The 20,013-nt window shown below is 40.4% G+C and overlaps 1 protein-coding gene across 5 annotated transcripts in view; it reads right to left on the bottom strand.

Moving 5' to 3' along the window:
- Positions 1-20,013, bottom strand: part of akap9 (A kinase (PRKA) anchor protein 9) — a 200,873-nt gene that overhangs the window by 37,431 nt on the left and 143,429 nt on the right. For all 5 annotated transcript variants that reach the window (XM_078235519.1, XM_078235549.1, XM_078235528.1 and 2 more), the window contains 6 exons: positions 13,811-13,957; positions 7,665-8,657; positions 7,229-7,396; positions 6,074-6,556; positions 4,507-4,567; positions 275-432 (listed from right to left, as the gene is read on the bottom strand). In XM_078235519.1, the coding sequence (XP_078091645.1) occupies positions 275-432; positions 4,507-4,567; positions 6,074-6,556; positions 7,229-7,396; positions 7,665-8,657; positions 13,811-13,957 (2,010 nt within the window). The remainder of the gene's footprint in view (positions 1-274; positions 433-4,506; positions 4,568-6,073; positions 6,557-7,228; positions 7,397-7,664; positions 8,658-13,810; positions 13,958-20,013) is intronic.

The following is a 20,013-nucleotide window of genomic DNA, read 5'->3' as shown; positions in this document are numbered from 1 at the left end:
TCAGTGACAATTAGGGAAGGGAAATATTTGCTGGCCTAGCAAGTTGACACCTCCATCCCATAAAGGAATTTAAAAAGTAGTGAGGGATGTGATGAATGAATGGAACACTTAATTTGGGCATCTACCATTGCTTTCAGGTATTCCAAATTAGATACAGAATAAACTTAACTCACTATCCTCGCAATGTGCCCACCCTCAGAAGAATAACATCTTGTAGCAATTTGACATTTTCCATTTCCTCAATAGCCATACTGTGAGAACATTGGACCTTTACCTTTATTTTGTCAGGAAGGTGATCTGTACCATGCCCAAGTGTTGCATGAACTGCATGAGACATATTATTTACTCTCTTAATTCCTCCACACATGGTTCTGCTTTCCTGTTCTTCAGTAGTAATATCAAATGTTCCTGCATTTCTGACAGAGCCACCACCTAAAAGCATGATGAAATATACACACACAGTTGAATTAACATATTAAATGAAAAACATTCAAGATGCCTCCTACCTCCATGACTGGACAACATATTTCATGAAGTTAGTATATCGTGACTCTGAATTTAATTATGTTTTTAAAAATGTAGTTACCAGCACTAAATTACTATGTAATCCCTAGCCTCCATCAGTATTCTCTTCAATCAGAATCACTTCTGATCTTACTCCTTCCCTTCCCAGTATAGGAACTTCCATCGCTCCCTTTCTTCTACTTTACACCATTTACTTCACTTCAGAAGCATCACATCGGCTGTAAAGCAGTTTGCTTGAAAGGCACTATATAAACACGTCATTCTTTACCCTTCTCCTTTAATCTCTCTTTCATTCCTTACATTTTCATCTTGAAGTGAAAGGATGCTTTTATTCACTAAAACTGAGATCATTCAGTTGCCTCTGCTACTTTATCTCCCTCCACCTTGCTCTCCAAACTTCCAGACATCTCCTGCCCTGTTCTGAACCCATAGTGTTCTGTAATTTGACCCTATAATGCCACCTTGTCGCTCATTTGTTCAAGAAACCAAATTTTTGCTGTTTTGACCCCATTCCCACTAAAGTGCTGACCACAAAAACTGTCCCATATGAACAGACATTCTGAATAGTTCCCTCTTTTCAGGTACTGTCCATTTCACTTTCAAAGCTGCCATCATCCACATTAGCATAGAACCCCTCCATAGACACCTGTTCTGGAAAACTATCAACCTCCCTTTCCTTTGCAAAGGCTTTAAAGTTTTGTCATGTCTCAAATCCTAATCTATTTTTCTGACAATTTCATCTTTAAAAATCTCCAATCAGCTTTTTGACCTTTTATAGAGAGCTGAAAGCAACTGAGGCACTCTGGGGTTGGTTGTACTCGTTACCTTCATTTCCTACAACCATAAGTGAGAAGTTACTTTCATCCCATTAGTGTAAGTTAAAATAGCAATGCGCAAACTCTCTGCATCATTTATTCCCAAATTGTACTTTTAACAATAAATTGTATTTCTATAGTGCCTATAGTGTAATAAAATGTTCCAAGTTGCTCCACAGGGGTATTATAAAATGAATTATGGCATTAAGCCATACAAGGAGATATTAGGGGCAGATGAAGGAAAGCTTGGCCATCTGAAACCAAGCTTTAGGGACACGAAAGGAATCAATGGACATGTTGGAAAATGGAGTTAAGATCAAGATTAAACTTGACATTACACCGAGTAGGCTCGATCGGGCCACTTGGCCCACACCCCTTTCGATTCCTTCTGTGGAGTAGAGAGATTTAGTAGTCTATGCATAGAAACAACTAAAATCTCATGGAAAGGTACAATAAATAATTTAAAAGGTTAATGGAATGTTAACCTTTATCACAAGATGCTAGAAAATAAAATAGATCAAAGTTATGCTGTAATTGTTTAAAGATCTGGTTAAACTGTATCGGGGTACTTCATTTATTTCTCAATACCATACCTCATAAATAATGCCCTGGGGAGGGTGCAGTGCAGATTCACCAGAATAATACGGAGACTAAAAGGGCTAAATTAGAATAGGGTGCATAGATGAGGTGTACATTCCCTTCAGTGTAAAGGATTAAGGGGCAAATTCATTTTGATAATTAAGATGATTGAAATATTTGACAATGTAGATATAAACTATTTTCTTTAGTGGAAAGTCAAGACAGCATAACCTTAAAATTAGAGCTGGGCCATTCAGGGGCAATAGAACCAGAGGGCACAACCTCAGGCTAAAGGGATGATCCTTTAAAACAGAGATGAGAAAGAATTTCTTCAGCCAGAAAGTGGCGAATCTGTGGAACCCTTTGCCACAGAAGGTCATTGAATGTCTTTAAGACAGAGATAGATAGGTTCTTGATTGATAAGGGGACCAGGGGTTATGGGGAAAAAGGCAGGAGAATGGAGATGAGAAAAAGTATCAGCCATGATTGAATGGCTGAGCAGACTCAATGGGCCGAATGGTCTAATTCTGCTCCTATGTCTTATGGTCTAATTTCAGAATGCACTTCTTCACAGTGAGTGATGAGCAAGAAGTACGGAACTCCCTTCCTCAAAAAGATGTTGAGGCAAGGTCAGTTGAAAAATTCAAAATTCAAATAGATTTTTGTTAGTTAACAATATCAAGAGAAATGTAGCAAAAGTGGGTAAATAGAGTAGAGGTACAAATCAATCATGATCTAACAAGTTCAGCGATTAAATTTGCTATGATATAGATTACTCTGGACAGAGAAAGAGGCTCTTAGAAATATTGCCACTGGGGAGATGTGTTTATTTAATTATTTAAATAATGTCTCACAACAACTTTGCAGTGGCTAGGAGGGGATTGGTTGTGGTGGGCTGGGAAGAAGCGGAGAAGCACCTGACCCAGGCTCTGGAACCACAACCAAATTCAATAGAGAGTATTACCACTGACCATTTAGCATTTATCAATGTCACATGTGAAGTCTCATGCAATTACTCTAAGTTTACTATACTATTGATGGTCTTGCTTAGATAGACACTTGCATTTTGAAAAACTACTGAGTTTCCTCAAGTCTCCTTAAAATAGACCACAGACTGCAATCAGTAAAGATAGGCAACAACACCTCCTCCATGATCATCCTCAACATTGGTGCCCCACAAGGCTGTGTCCTCAGCTCCTTACTATACTCCTTGTACACCTACGAATGTGTGGCCAAATTCCCCTCCAGCTCGATTTTCAAGTTTGCTGATCACACACCATAGTGGGTCGGATCTCAAATAATGATGAGACAGAGTATAGGAAAGTAGAGAATCTGGTGAACTGGTGTGACGACAATAATCTCTTCCTCAACGTCAACCAAACAAAGGAGATAGTCATCGACTTTAGGAAGCGTAGTGTCTACATCAACAGGGATGAAGTGGAAATTGCCAAGAGCTCCAAGTTTCTACGTATTCAGATCACCAAGCAACCTGTCCTGGTACCTCCATGCTGCTGCTATAGTTAAGAAAGCCCAATAATGCCTCTACCTTCTCAGGAGGCTAAGGAAATTTGGCATGTCCACTACGACTCTCACCAACTTTTACAGATGCACCATAGAAAGCATCACAGCTTGGTATGGCTCCTGCTCTGTCCAAGACCACAAGAAACTACAAAGGGTCGTGAACAAAACCCAGCCCATCACACAAACCAGCCTCCCATCCATCTACACAGTTTACACTTCCCATGGCCTTGGAAAAGCAGCCAGCATAATCAAGGACCCCATGCATCCTGGACATACTTTCTTCCACCTTCTTCCGTCGGGAAAAGATACAAAAGTCTGAGGACACGTACCAACTGACTCAAGAACAGTTTCTTCCCTACTGCCATCAGACTTTTGAATGGACCTACCTTGTATTAAGTTGATCTTTCTCTACACCCTAGCTTTGACTGTAACACTACATTCCGCATTCTCTCCTTTCCTTCTCTATGTACAGTATGCTTTATCTGTATAGCGCAAGAAACAATACTTTTCACTGTATGCTAATACATGTGACAATAATTAATCAAATCAAAATATGAAACAATAACTTGAAAATTACTGCACAGTCCACCTCAGTCATTCTGCCTCTTGCTTACTTCAAGGTCAAATTTTAAAATATAAACTTAGTTAGATAAAGCGTCCCAGCTGCATATGCGCTGAAGATTAAAAACTCTTCTATATTTCAAGAATATCTTAACCAATGAGTTTATGAAAGGGAAGAAGTCATTTTAAAGAATATTGTAAGCACATTTTGAATGGATAATTAATTCTAGTGTGCAAGTCAAATGTCCTAGTCATTAGTCCTAGATTAAGAATTACTAAAGCAAATAGCATCCTGCAATATAAACATTTCCTCTTCTCAGGCAACTCTCACTATTGCATCTGAGAAGAAAAAAAATGCTTCCTTTTGTTAAGCTTGTATTAGTATAAGTAGCAACTCTTATATTTTCAAAACTAATATTTATTTTTTCTCAGCAACATTGTTTCAAAAAGTTTAAAATTTAAAAAAGTAATCAAAAAATAGGTGCAAATATGTAAAAGTTCTTACCACTGACATCTCTATCACTGAGTTGTAATGCGATAGATGCTTCTGGTCTATCAAGATGAGTCTGAGTGTAGAAAAAAATGTAATAAAAAAATTAGTAGAATGTGATAGTGGCAATCAAATATTTATAAAAAATAAAATCTATATAGAAATCAATAGGCTGCTGCTGCAAAAAAAAGAAACTTGACAAATTAAAGGAAACTAAAGCGAACTTAAAAGTCTAAACTGATGGTAGAAAGACAAAAACAATAGATTGAAGCGTTTGAAAATACAAAGGGGTGAACATCGTAAAAGCAGTAAAGGCACCAACACTAAATCTTGAATTATTAACATGTTAATAATTTCAAGAAAATAAATTCACCACTACATTCTACTATTTGTGATATCAGGATATTTTAAGAGCTAGTTAAGTCATCTGAAGTTGCCCTGTATAGGATTCCTGCTGTGCAAGGTATGAATACAAGTCTTCTCTTTTTGCATTTTTTAAAAGAAATGTAACATTTTTAAAAATGCAAGCCCTTCTCTATAGATTTTATTGGACCACTGAAACTAGCGCCAACCTTCATTGCCTGCCTCTATTTCGCCCTCCTCAAGCCAGGACCAAATTTTGTCATATTCAAGCAGAGCTCATTATAGTTTGCCCCTTCAATGCAGATTTCATATATTAATACTTTGGTGACCTGAAAGAGACTACCACATCAATTGTTTTTTAATAGTTGTTGAAGGCATGACCATGGTACTTGCCTGGCCTTCTCAAAGATGAAAATTGGACCATCTGTCATGGATAGTTTCTCTGACCCCTACTCCACTTTGAAAAGAGTGTGACAAAGGAAATCAAGGCAACACTCGTCGCTAAGAAAAAAAGCAAAGCAGAAACAGGAGGGGGGGGGGGGGGTGGAGAAACACTATCTACATTCGATGCCACATTGTCACTATTATATCAAATGTATGTTTTGATGCTGCACGATAACAGCTTTTATTTATAATTTTCCCACAAAGTCAAATTAATTTTGCAAGATTGCTAAAACACAGAGGTCATGTGCCACTTTTGTCTCTTCGTTATGTGGCATCATGTCTATATTATTATAAGAATGAGATTGAATAGTTTTACATGTCCTTATTTTATGCACAACAACATGTATCCACATAGCACCTTTAATGTTGTAAAATGGACCCAGGTGCATCACAGGAGCATTATCAAAATATTTGGCATTAAGCCACCTATGTAATGTTAGGACTGGCGACCAAGATCTTGGCCAAAGAGGTAGGGTTTTAAGAAGTGCCCTAATTGAAGACAGAGGAATAATGATGTGGAGAGATTCAAGTATAGAATTCAAGAGCAAGGGTCTATGCAGCTGAAAGCTTAACGTCAATGGTGCAGTGATAAAAATCGGAGTCTGAATTGGATGATATAACGGTCTGAGTGTGTAAATCTTAGCATGCCGGAACAGATAATCCTTGTTAAATATTTTAACCTGTTACTACAAAAAATGATTAAATTCTTAAACAAGATTCTTGGGCAAAATTTGATATGTATACCTTCATTATTGAAATTTTAATGAGTACTAACCAGTCTTGAGCTATTAATCATTGCTTTGACAGCATCATATTCTTCCCTCAGTGTATTCATTTGTGTTGTGTGGTCCCTTATCAAGGCTTCTGTTTCAGCAGAATATTTTGCTTCCAGTCTGGCCATTTCAACACCATGGAGCTCTTGTAGTTGATCAAGTTTTTCAGAACATTGACTTCTTATTTTTGTAACTTCCTCTGAAGAATTAACATGTGAAAGTTGGAAATTAGTCTGCTCTTCTACATTTTTACAAGTGGTCAGTGGAGCCGTAACATCATCAGAAATCAATATTTCGGTTTGGACTGCTGAGTCGATCAGGATTTTTATTGGTCTTTCTTTGGTCAAAGTATGTTTTGGTTCTGTGGTACTGCATTTCTGAGGAGTTTGGGCATCTTGTTCCAAATGCAGATCTTTCTCTTTGAACAAGGCTTCCTTTGCAGTTTCGAGTTTTTTCTGAAGATTTATTATGATTAGTGCTTTTGCCTATAAAAAGAACAATTAAGATTTTTAACAAACATTTTTGGTTTGCACTGTTAATAGATTTCCCAAGTAATCTTGGTAGCTGACTAACTTTAAGGGTACATTATCTGATTTGTGCCAATGCATCATTATTGGTGAGGATTTGTGAATATCTCATATGTACAAGTACAAAGGTTTTTTAAAAATATATTTGTCATCTTAGTGGCTAAAATAGGTGCACTGAAGAAACTCAATCTATTTATGAGCACTCATCTTTTACAAGGTTTTGGAAATAATTTTACCAGCTATCAATGATTTTTTTCTCACCATTAAACTAGTTTGATAATCCTTTTCCTCAAAAATATTGCATCCTTAAAATCAACTGTAAGCTATTACACTTATTCAAGATAATCACTACTTACAATGGATTACACTGTGCATGGCAATATGGAGGAGACACAGAGATAAGGGAGGGGGTAACGGAAAACAAAGCAGATAAAGGAGGGTTGAAGAATAGCAAGACAGATAACGAAGGAGGGGAAGACGACAAGACTGAGATGAAGAGAGTGAGCGAGAGAAGGAACATAAGGGCAAGAGGAAGCAGTTATCCCTGTTAGTAGGTAAACTACATGTAACCTCAGTTTGCTTATGTAGTAACAGTTTCCCAATACAGAAACACAAGTGTCCAGTCTGTACCTGTAAGTCCTCTTGGAGTTTCTCAGTCTGACCTCTGTAATTATTTAATTGTTCTTTCGTCACTGCAGCTTCAGCTTTGACCTGTTCTAGTTCAGAAACTAGGTCAGTTATGGAGGTGGATCCTTGTTGAACAGGAGTTTCTTGGTGTGAAACTTTCTTCTCACCAGCCTGCAATGCCAGATTATGAACAGAGTTTTCAGAACTGTTATATGAACACAACAATAAACTGTTGGATTTCAAAAAGTATCTGTCCCAAAAAATTAACTATGAAACAAATCTTAACATTAGTCAAATGTAGCCTATAAATTTGTTGGGATTGATCTAGCCATGGAAAACTATTCTATAACTTACAGTAAACTGGTGTTTGATTATTTGGTTTTTAAATGTTGTTAAAGCAGCACCATTTGGTTATAATTAACAACTAGATTATACTTACAATTAAAGATGTTGAAATCCACCTCTCACTGTCTTGTTCTCCTATTGATTCTTTTGTCCTTTCCCACATGCGATTCAACTCTTTTTCTGCTGCTTCTTTTTGAGTAGTTGAAAATACTTTCCTTTCAAATTCAACTTCTTTTTGGAGATTAATTGATTGCTGTTGCGCCTCAGATAGCTGCTCTCTTAACATGGTTAATTCTTTTGTTTGGTGTTCAACAGTTATCATTTCTTGTCTTTGTAGAATAATTGGATCGGTATATTTTGTTCCTACTGGGCATATTTGCGTTTCTTCTCCTTCCTGTGGGTGTTCCAGGGATGTTTTTACCTTTTTATCAGAAACAGTTTCTCTTTCTTTAATTTGACTCCTCTGTTGCTCCACACATATCCTTATTTGCTGCTGCACTGCCTTTAACTGTGCTTGGCTCACTAGAACTGTTGCTACTTTCTCCCTGAGAGCCTCTTCCAAAATTAAAATTTGGTTTTCATGCATTTCAATTTCAGTTTGGGCCTGTTCCTTTAGGCTTTGTATTTGTAGGTAACATGAATCTAACTCTTTGTCTTTTTTTTCAATAGCTGCCTGTAGCTCCTGCATTCTGACTTCCACACTACTGATGGGGTCTTCTGAAAAAACATCCTTTTTCTCTACTTGGGTTTTTATCATTTCTAATCCCCGAATTTGCAATATTCTGTTCTGTTCTTCTAGTTTCTGCTTTGAAAGCATTAATTCTTCATTTTGCTTATCCATTTGTTGCTGCAACAGCTCTTTCTCTACCATCATCTTATCAAGCTGAAGTTTCAAATTCTCTGCATCTTCAGAAGAAACTAGTTCCAATGGTATTACTTTCGTCAGTTCGTGCTGCAACTTTTCTATTACTTCATTCAACTGTTCAACCTCTTCCTCATTATATTTTTTGAGGCGTTCTTGATCACATTTTAGACATTCTACTTGGGCTTCCAGATCCTTGATTTGTTCTTCATTTTTCCCAGTGACCTAAAACATAGAAAACAAAGAACATCGAGTAATTATATAGAATATCTAGGATTATACAAATGTAATGTTTCCAACAGGGATTATTCTTTCCTACGACACAAACTTTCTTCATTCCTAACAAGCTTTGAATCTCCCAATCTCTGCCATCTCTATGCAAACTAAATTTCCTCTGTCAATTCACATGCGCATTTTGCTTGTTGCAATGGACATAAGCATATTAGTTCTACCCTCACTTCCTCTTCCCTTGCCCATTGAATCATAAAGTCATAGGGTCACAGAGATCTACAACATAGAGAAGACCCTTCGGCCCATCGCATCTGCGCCAGTCAGAAACAACCACCCTAACCATTCTAATCCCATTTTCCAGCACTTAGCCCATAGCAAGTGTACATCTAAATACTTCTAAAAAGTTGAGGGTCTCTGCCTCCACTACCCTTTCAGGCAGCAAGTTCCAGTCTCAGGTGAAAAGGTTTTTCCTTACATCCCCTCTGAACGTCCTGCCCCTTACCTGAAATCCATGCCTCCTGGTCATTGACCTCTCCACCATGGGAAAGAGTTTCTTCCTGTCTACTCTACCTATGTCCTTCAATTTTACACATCTCAATCATGACTCCCTCAGTCTCCACTGCTCCAAGGAAAACAACTCTAGTCCATCTCTATCCAATCTCTCTTCATAACTAAAACTCTCCAGCACAGGCAACATTCTGGTAAATCTCCTATCATAAATCATAGAATCCTCTGCACCCTTTCCAGTGCTATCAGATCCCTCCTGTAATGTAGATTCCAGAACTGCACACAACACACTAGCTGTAGCTGAAATAATGTTTTATACAGTTGCAGCACAACCTCGCCGCTCTTAAACTCTATGCTTTGGCTAATAAAGGCAAGTATACCATATGCCTTCGTAATCACTTTATTCACTTTTTCTGCTACCTTAAGGGACCAGTGTACATGCACACCAAGGTCTCTCTGATCCTCAGTGCATCCTAGGATTCTGCCATTCATCACATATTCCCTTGCCTTGTTTGTCCTACCCAAGTGCAACACCTCACACCTATCCAGATTGAAATCCATCTGCTACTGATCAGCCCATCTGACCAGCCCACCTATTTTCTCCTGTAATCTAAGGCTATTCTCCTCACTATTTACTACCCCACCAATTTTCATATCATCTATCAACTTAGCGATCAGTCCTCCTACATTCAAGTCCAAATCAATTATCCAAATCACAAACAGTAAGGGCTCTAACACTGATTCCTGCAGGACCCTACTGTACAGTCTTCCACTCTGGAAAACATTCCTCAACCATCACCCTCTGCTCCCTGCCACTCAGTCAATTCTGGATCCAATTTTCCAAATTTCTGTGGATCTGATGGGCTCTACTTCGTTAGCTGTCTCTCATGTGGGACCTTACCAAAAGCCTTGCTGAAGTTGAAGCAGACAACTTCAAATGCATTGTCCTCATCTATACACTTGGTCACCTCTGTGAAAAATTCAATCAAGTTGGCCAGACATGACCTCCTCTTAACAAAACCATGTTTGATTCATCCCTGCCTCCCCAAATGCAGATTAATGCTGTCCCTCAGAATTGCTTCCAATAGTTTCCCCACCATTGAGGTTAGACTGACTGGTCTATAGTTTCCTGGTTTATCCCTGCCTCCCTTCTTGTATAATGGTACCATATTGGTTGTCCTCCAGTCCACCGGCTCCTCTACTGTAGCTGTGGCGGACGGCACGGTGGCATAGTGGTGAGCACAGCTGCCTCCGAGTGCTAGGGACCCAGGCTCAATTCCCAGCTTGGGTCACTGTCTGTGCGGAGTCTGCACGTTCGTCCCATGTCTGCGTGGATTTCCTCCGGGTGCTCCGGTTTCTTCCCACAGTCCAAAAGACGTGCTGGTTAGGTGCATTGGCCATGCTAAATTCTCCCTCACTGTACCCGAACCAGGTGCCAGAGTATGGCGACTAGGGGATTTTCACAGTAACTTCATTGCAGTGTTAGTGTAAGCCTACTTGTGACACTAATAAATAAACTTAAAAAGGAATTGAAAATTGCTACCGTCCCTGTTATTTCCTTCCTTGCCTCATTCAATAGCCTGGGATACATTTGATTCATCCCTGGAGGTCTATCTACTTTTAAGCCTGCCAGACCACTCAGAACTGAAATTTCTCATCCCTGCAACCATTCTTGCGAATCTTTTCTGAATTCTCTCAAATGCCTTCACATCTTTCCTAAAATGCAGTGTTCAAAACTGGACACAATACTCCAGCTGAGGCTATTATATCCTTAATAATAGAGCCGAATATAATGTTTGCTTTATTAACCACTCTCAAAACCTGTCCTGCCACCTTCAAGGACTTATGCACACGTACATTCTGTGCTCCCTCACTCCCTTCAGAATTGTACTTCTTATATTGCTTATCCATGTTCTTCCCACCAAAATGTATCACAATTTTCTTCATGGAATTTCATCTGCCACTTGTCAGCCCATTCCTCCATCTTGTCTTTTGAAGTTCTACACCATCCTCCTCAGTTCACAATGCTTTGTCTCGTCCATAAATTTTGAAATTGTACCCTGTACACTGAGGGTCTAGGTCATAATTATATATCAGGAAGAGCAAGGGTCCGAACACTGACCCATGGAAAAGTCCATTACAACCGGTTTGCATGACATATTGGCTGTCCGTTGATTGGCTGTCAGACTCAGGCTGGAGGCACTGGTTGTCAGGCTTGAATTTTATGCTGCGTGTCCGTCCATTTGGCACTACTTTTCTCTTCATTTTCCAACTTTTGCCACTCCAAATAACTATCTTCTACTCCCAATTTCTTCTTTCTGTCTTGAAGCCAGCTAGCAATCCATTCTGCCATTTTACCTCTGCCGCCACAAACTTTGATGTTTTCAGATATTTATGATGGGATATTGTATTAGGGGTCTTTTGGAAACTCAGAACAAACACATCTACTGCATCATCACCATCTATTCTTTTTGTTACCTCCTCAAAAATTTCAAAAAGATTGATCAGGTAAGATTTTCCCATTTGAAATCCATGCTGATTCTTCATAATATTTCTCATATCCAGGTGTTCTTCTATTCTCTTTTAGCAAGGTTTCCATTGTTTTTTCCCCATCTCTGACATTAAGCTGACTTCTATAATTTCTCAGACATGTTCTGCTCCCCTTCTGTGGAATTACATTGCCAATGCACTAGCTCTCTGGCAAAGGCTCTGGAGCATCTTGCTGCTCCAGAGCTAGCTGCGCCTACAGCCAAGCTGTTCCAGGATATACAACATTAACAACCACCTAACAAAGTGGAAAAATGCCCAATTATGTCCTATTCACAAAAAGACTAAACAAGTGCAGTCAATTACTGTCCCAGCAATCTACTCTCGGTCATTAAAGGGATGGGAGGTATCAATGGAAGGTTTTGTTTACAATGCATAACCTGTTCACCATGCTCAGTTTGGGTTCCAACAGGTCCACTTGGCTTCAGACTTCATTACAACCTTGGTTCAGACATGGACAACATTGGAGAGGTCAGGTGGGAGTGACAATTCTTGACATCAAGGCAGCATATGGCTTGATTACATTGGCAAAACTGAAGTCAATAGAAATTAGGGATGGACTGTCCATTGGGTGTATACCTGCTTTGCGCAATGAAAGATATTTGTGGATATTGTGGCCATTCATCTCTTCCTCAGGACGTAGCTGAAGGAGCTCCTCAGGACAAACCATCGTCAGCTGCCACTATGACCTACCCTCTGTCATAAAACCAGAAGCAGCAATATTTGGCAATGGCTATATAGTGTTCAGGTCTAGTCACGACTCCTCAAATAATGAAACAGTCCATGCCCGCATGCAGAAATACCTGCACAACATTCAAGCTTGGCTGACAAGTGACCCATAACATTCAAACCCGTCATGTCAAACCCCTCCATCACCATTGACCGGAAACAAGGACAATTCGGATGGGCAATAATTCAAAGTTTACCTGCAATGTGCACATTCTGTGAATGAACAAAAACACTGGCTTTCCATCTGCAAGAGGGCCAATTTAGCATTCTCAACTTCACTATCTTTCCCTTGCTTATCCCTCTAACGTCCTAGAACCCTATAGCTATCCAATGACACTATTTTCCTCTGAATCTGGTCTTTTGTGCAACCTCATTCCCTTAACCCGGACATTGGCAGTTATGCCTTCACACACAGAATTTCTTCCCTAAAAGCGCTGTGTTTGGATATGTATTGATGACGTTTTCTGAAATGTATTTCATTTGGGTCAACTGTATTTATCACTTAGGGTGGCATGGTGGCGCAGTGGTTAGCAATGCTGCCTCACAGCTCCAGGGTTCGATTCCGGCCTCAGGTGACAGTATGTGTGGAGTTTGCCCATTCTCCTCGTGTCTGCGTGGGTTTTCTCTGAGTGCTCAAGTTTCCTCCCACAGTCCAAAGATGTGGGGGTTAGGTTGATTGGCCATACTAAATTGCCCCTTAGTGTCAAAGGGATTATCAGGGTAAATGTGTGATGTTACGGGATAGAGCCTGGGTGGAATTGTTGTTGGTGCAGGCTTGATGGGCCAACTGGCCTCCTTCTGCACTGTTGATTCTATGACTTTTAGCTTTTTTTAAGATAGGAGACAACTGAAATTGCTACAGACCATATAAAAGTAAAAGTAAAGTTTATTTAATAGTCACAAGTAAGGCTTACATTAACACTACAATGAAGTTACTGTGAAATCCCCCTAGTTGCCATAGTCCAGTGCCTGCTCAGGTCAATGTACCTAACTAGCCTGTCTTTCAGACTGTGGGAGGAAACCGGAGCACCTGGAGAAAACCCACGCAGACACGGGGAGAACATGCAAATTCCACACAGACAGTGACACAAGCTGGGAATCAAACCCGGGTCCTGGCGCTGTGAGGCAGCAGTGCTAACCACTGTGCCACCATGCTGCCCACATCAGATGCTCTCTCTATAGATCTCTTTTTAGGGAAATCTTACCTTGTTCAGTCTCAATTTAAAATCCAGGAATTTATTGGTTCACTGGTGAAATACAAGAACCACTAACATTTGGAAATGAAGATCCTTAAATATCTGTTCATGTTTAACATATATTGTAGAAATAGCTCATAAACAGATGTTTTGTTTGATTTTACTGACCTTGTCAGGAGTGAGTTCAAACTGCTCATGAAACTTTATAATTTGTTCATTGAGTTTTTCTATTTCGTCTCTTTCCTTGAGGGTTTGAGTCAAGTTTCCAACAGATGAGTGATGATTACCAGATGATCCATTAGAATCAAGCAAATCCTGGAAAGATGAAACAGCAAATATTTGGGAATACATATCTGACCAACCCACAGCTTGTGCTTATATAGTACCTTTAACTCAAAAAATCTTCCAATGCACTCAAGATGCATAAGGAAAAATAACCCTGTCAAACAAGAAATTAGGAAGCTAATGTAAAACCTAGGAGGTGGGTTCAAAAGGAGTATCATAAAGCAGGAGAGAGAAGTAAAGAGGTTTAGTATTGGAATTTCAGAGTGGGGCTCAGGAAATAATGAGGAGGGGGAGGTGAGGGTGATTAAACAGAAGTGACTATGTACAAGAGGCTAGTCATAAGAATGGATAGTCTGGGATCGAGGAGGCTACAAAGTTAGGGTGAGATATGGCCACAAGTGTTTTAAACAAAAACATGTTGATTTCTGAAGTTGATGTTGAGGAACAGGGGGATGGGAACCAGAATGCCAGAGCAGATAGTGGAGCAGGGGTAAAAAGACAGGTTAGTTCAAGCAAAATCACAAATGGAAGGGTTGAGTGTGGTGCAAATAATCTTTTGAGGTGTGTCTATTTCAATGCCAGGAGTATTGTGGGGAAGGCAGATGAGCTGAAGGCGTGGATAGACACATGGAAATATGACATTATAGCCATTAGTGAAACTTGGCTACAGGAGGGGCAGGACTGGCAGCTCAATGTTCCAGGGTTCCAATGTTTCAGGCGGGATAGAGGCAGAGGGATAAAAGGTGGGGGGGTGGCATTGTTGGTTAGGGAAAATGTTACAGCGGTACTCAGACAGGATAGATTAGGGAGCTTGTCTACAGAGGCCCTATGGGTGGAGCTGAGAAACAGGAAAGGTATGACCACGTTAATGGGGTTGTATTATAGACCACCCAATAGTCAGCGAGAATTGGAGGAGCAAATCAGCGGAGAGATAGCTGACAACTGCAAGAAACACAAAGTTGTGATAGTAGGGGATTTTAATTTTCCACATATAGATTGGGACTCGCATACTGTTAAAGGTTTAGACGGGGTAGAGTTTGTAAAATGTGTTCAGGAGAATTTTCTACATCAGTATATAGAGGTGCCAACTAGAGAGGATGCGATATTGGATCTCCTATTGGGAAATGAGTTCGGGCAGGTGATGGATGTGAGTGTGAGGGAATACTTTGGATCCAGTGATCATAATGCCATTAGTTTCAACCTGATCATGGATAAGGATAGATCTGGTCCTCGGATTGAAGTTTTGAACTGGAAAAAGGCCAAATTTGATGAAATGAGAAGGGATCTGGGAAGTGCAGATTGGCACAGGCTGTTCTCTGGTAAGGATGTAAATGGAAAGTGGGAGGCCTTCAAAGGAGAAATTTTGAGAGTGCAGAGTTTGTATGTTCCTGTCAGGATTAAAGGCAAAGTAAATAGGAATAAGGAACCTTGGTTCTCGAGGGAGATTGTAACACTGATTAAGAGGAAGAGAGAGTTGTATGAAATGTAAAGGCAGCAAGGAACAGATCAGATGCTCGAGGAGTATAAAAAGTGCAAGAAGCTACTCAAGAGGGAAATCAGGAGGGCTAAAAGGCATGAGGTTGCTTTGGCAGACAGAGTGAAGGAAAATCCAAAGAGCTTCTATAGGTATGTTTAGGAGCAAAAGGATAGTGAGGGATAAAATTGGTCCTCTTGAAGACCAGAGTGGGAGACTGTGTATGGAACCAAAAGAGATGGGGGAGATACTAAAAGGTTTTTTTGCATCCGTATTTACTGAGGAAACGGGCATGGAGTCTACGGAAATAGGGCAAACAGGTAGGGAGGTCATGGAACCTTTACAGATCAAATGGGAGGAGGTGCTCGCTGTCTTGAGGCAAATCAGAGTGGATAAATCCCCAGGACCAGACAGGGTATTCCCACAGACCTTGAGGGAAGCTAGTGTTGAACTTGCAGGGGCCCTGGCAGACATATTTAAAATGTCCGTATTCACGGGGGAGGTGCCAGATGATTGGAGGGTGGCTCATGTTGTTCCGTTGTTTAAAAAAGGTTCCAAAAGAAATCCGGGAAATTATAAGCCAGTAAGTTTGACGTCGGTGGTGGGCAAGTTATTGGAAGGTGTGATAAGGGATAGGATCTACAAATATTTGGATAGACAGGGACTTATTAGGGAGAGTCAACATGGCTTTGTGCGTGGTAGGTCATGTTTGACCAATCTATTAGAGTTTTTTGAGGAGGTTACCAGGAAAGTGGATGAAGGGAAGGCGGTGGATGTTGTCTTCCTGGATTTCAGCAAGGCCTTTGACAAGGTCCCTCATGGGAGGTTAGTTAGGAAGGTTCAGTCGCTCGGTATACATGGGGAGGTAGTAAATTGGATTAGACACTGGCTCAATGGAAGAAGCCAGAGAGTGGTTGCGGAGGATTGCTTCTCTGAGTGGAGGCCTGTGACTAGTGGTGTGCCACAGGGATTGGTGTTGGGTCCATTGTTGTTTGTCATCTATATCAATGATCTGGATGATAATGTGGTAAATTGGATCAGCAAGTTTGCTGATGATACAAAGATTGGAGGTGTAGTGGACAGTGAGGAAGTTTTCAAAGCTTGCAGAGGGATTTGGACCAACTAGAAAAATGGCCTGAAAAATGGCAAATGGAATTTAACGCAGACAAGTGTGAGATATTGCACTTTGGAAGGACAAACTAAAGTAGAACATACAGGATAAAAGGTAGGACTCTGAAGAGTGCAGTTGAACAGAGGGATCTGGGAATACAGGTACAGAATTCCCTAAAAGTGATGTCACAGGTGGATAGGGTCGTAAAGAGTGCCTTTGGTACACTGGCCTTTATAAATCGGAGTATCGAGTATAAAAGTTATGGTAAGGTTATATAAGGCATTGGTGAGGCCGAATTTGGAGTATTGTGTACAGTTTTGGTCACCTAGTTACAGGAAGGATGTAAATAAGGTTGAAAGAGTGCAGAGAAGGTTCACAAGAATGTTGCCGGGACTTGAGAAGCTGAGTTACAGAGAGAGATTGAATAGGTTGGGACTTTATTCCCTGGAGCGTAGAAGATGGAGGGGAGATTTGATAGAGGTGTATAAGATTTTGATGGGTATAGATAGAGTGAAGGCAAGCAGGCTTTTTCCGCTGAGGCTAGGGGAGAACAAAACCAGAGGGCATGGGTTAAGGGTGAAAGGAGAAAAGTTTAAAGGGAATATTAGGGGGGGCTTCTTCACGCAGAGTGTGGTGGGAGTGTGGAATGAGCTGCCGGATAAAGTGGTAAATGAGGGGTCACTTTTAACATTTAAGAAAAACTTGGACGGGTTCATGGATGAGAGGTGTGTGGAGGGATATGGTCCAAGTGCAGGTCAGTGGGACTAGGCAAAAAATGGTTCGGCACAGACAAGAAGGGCCAAAAGGCCTGTTTCTGAGCTGTAATTTTCTATGGTTCTAACAAGGATGTAACTTCGGTCAGCCAGGCAGCGATTCAGGGTAAAATGCAGATGTCTGTATTTTTAATGAATTGAAGCTTCAAAGGGAGGAGAAAAAAAGCAATAGAGGACAAGTCTGGATGCGACAACAGCATTTTTTTTTAAGGTAATAGTGGTAAATTAGCTTAGGTAAGGATGAAGATGACCGATGCTACAGGAGTGGAAGTCGTCTTTGTGACCGGAGGAAAATGGGGCCGAGCGCTCTACTGAAGTTGAAAACGAGACAAAATTTGACCTGCAATTCTGGCCAGGTACAGGACAGCATTGCAGAAAGGGTTTGAAAGTTTTGTCAGTGTCTAATGGCAAGAATTCTGGTCTTCCCAAAGTTAAGGATAATTTAAAATGATATTTTGATAGCACAGGGGCAGCCAAAGGGTCATGAAAGATAGAGTTTGGGGCCAACAACATAAACATGAAGGCTGGTACTCAAATCTGCAGATGGTGGTAGCAGAGGATGATGGCTGGACCCATGAGATGACAGCGTGAGGGGTGAGTAAACATTCCCTGACCACAACTGAATACCTGATAATGGATCAAACACTAGCAGTCCACATAACTGAGAAAAAAGTTTATGCCTTTAAATTTTAACCCGTTTCCTTTTCTCTTTTTAGATGCCGCAGGATCAGTTTTGTTTTACAACATTGAGTTTTTCTACTGCAATTTTGAGTAGAGTGCACCTCTTTCACCCCCTCTCATGTTGACAATCCGATTAAATGGAATGCTAGTTACAAATATCATTAACAAGTGGTATAATTTGATACCACATGTTGCACAAGTTGGAAAATCGCCCAAGTTTTCTCGAAGATTAAAATGCAGTCTTTCAATATTGCTTTCTTCATTTTATATTAATGCTTAAAACATTTTAAGTCAGACATTGCTGGAAGAACAAGCAATATCTTCGTAATAAAGAACAAAGAAAATTACAGCACAGGAACAGGCTCTTCGACTCTCCAAGCCTGTACCAGCCATACTGCCCGTCTGAAATAAAACCCCCCACCCTTCCGGGGACCATATACCTCTATTCCCATCCTATTCATGTATTTATTAAGACACCCCTTAAAAGTCACTTTCGTATCTGCTTCCACTACCTCCCCCAGCAGCGAGTTCCAGGCACCACTGTGTAAAAAACTTGCTTCATACTTTTAAACTTTGCCTCTCGCACCTTAAACCTATGCCCCCTTGAAATTGACTCTTCCACCCTGGGAAAAGGTTTCTGACTATCCAAGGTAACATTGAAGTAACCTTCAGAAAATGGCTTCCGCAAGTGCTTCTTAAAGCATATTAAAACAGAAGAACTCAACATCACCTTTCAAAATAAGTAGAATAGCTTATTTTTATGTCGCACCTTTAAGATAATAAAACATTACAAGATGCTTCATAGAGGCATCATAAAACAAAATGATACTGAACCACAAAGGAGATACTCGTGCAGTTGGCCAAAAGCTTGATCAAAGAGGCTGGTGTGTCTTAAAGGAGGAAAAGTGAGAAAGAGAGGAGTGTTTACAGACACGAGTTCCAGAACTTCGGGCTTAAATAGCTGAAAGCAGGACCATTAATAGTGGAACATTAAAGTCAGGGATGCCCAAGAGACTAGAATTGGATGAGTACACATTGAGAATTGTATGGCTGGAGAAGTTTCCAAAGGAAAGGAGATGCCAGGTGATGTTTGTTCCAGGTCCAAGATGGAAGAACCTCATAAGACCCCAGTTCCCTCTGCTTACATCACTATAGGTCATGTGACATTGTACTAGCAGAGATGCAACTACTTAAAATACATAACGCCCACCAATCAAGTTTCTGCCACAGCCACTGTACCAAAATCGCTCTTGCCAAATCACAAATAATATCCTACTTGACTGCGACAAGCCATAGTAGCCAAACTATCCCTCCACATTCTTCTTAACCTGTTTGCAGTTTTTAATCACAGTTGTCCTCTCCCAATGTGTCTCCACCGTTGTCCAGCTGAGTAGCACTGCACTCATCTGCTTTCACTCTTATCTATCTAACCAAAGCCAGTGAATGAGAATTCTAAAATCGAAGTATTGTTTAAATGGGGGCCATTGTTGGTCAGCGAGCACAGCGTTGATGGGTGAATAGGAATTGGTGCAAGTTAGGACAAGCAGCAGAGTTTGGATGACTTTGTTTATAAAGGGCAAAAATGTGCAAGTCCGGTTAGGAATGTAATTGCATAATCAAGTTTTCAGGCAAGAAAGGCATGGATGAGGGTTTCTGCAACAGATGAGTTGAGCAGAGGCAGAGTTGAGTGACATCACAAAGGTGGAAATAAGAAGTCTTAAGTGACAATGCAGATATGTGGCTGAACATTTATAGTGGGATCAAATATGGCACTGAAATTGCAAACAGTCTGGTTCATCATTAGTCAATTGCCAGGGCAAGGGTTGGGGTCAGTGGCCTGGAAGCTGAGTTTATGATGGTAACTGAAGATAAAGGCTTCTATCTTTCTAATATTTGACTTGAGGAAATTTCTGTTCAACCAGTACGGATGTCGGATAAGTAGACAAGTTAGAGAGAGTGGAGAGGTCAAGAGTGATGATGATGAGGTGGTGGAGCAGGGATCACCAGTATAGCTGTGGAAATGTGATTTTGAATGATGTCACCATCA

The sequence above is a fragment of the Mustelus asterias genome, chromosome 2 (assembly GCF_964213995.1).
Source record: "Mustelus asterias chromosome 2, sMusAst1.hap1.1, whole genome shotgun sequence".
In the NCBI taxonomy this organism is placed as follows: Eukaryota; Metazoa; Chordata; class Chondrichthyes; order Carcharhiniformes; family Triakidae; genus Mustelus; species Mustelus asterias.
The sequence above is the reverse complement of the archived record's forward strand: the minus strand, read 5'-3'. Positions and strand labels throughout refer to the sequence as shown.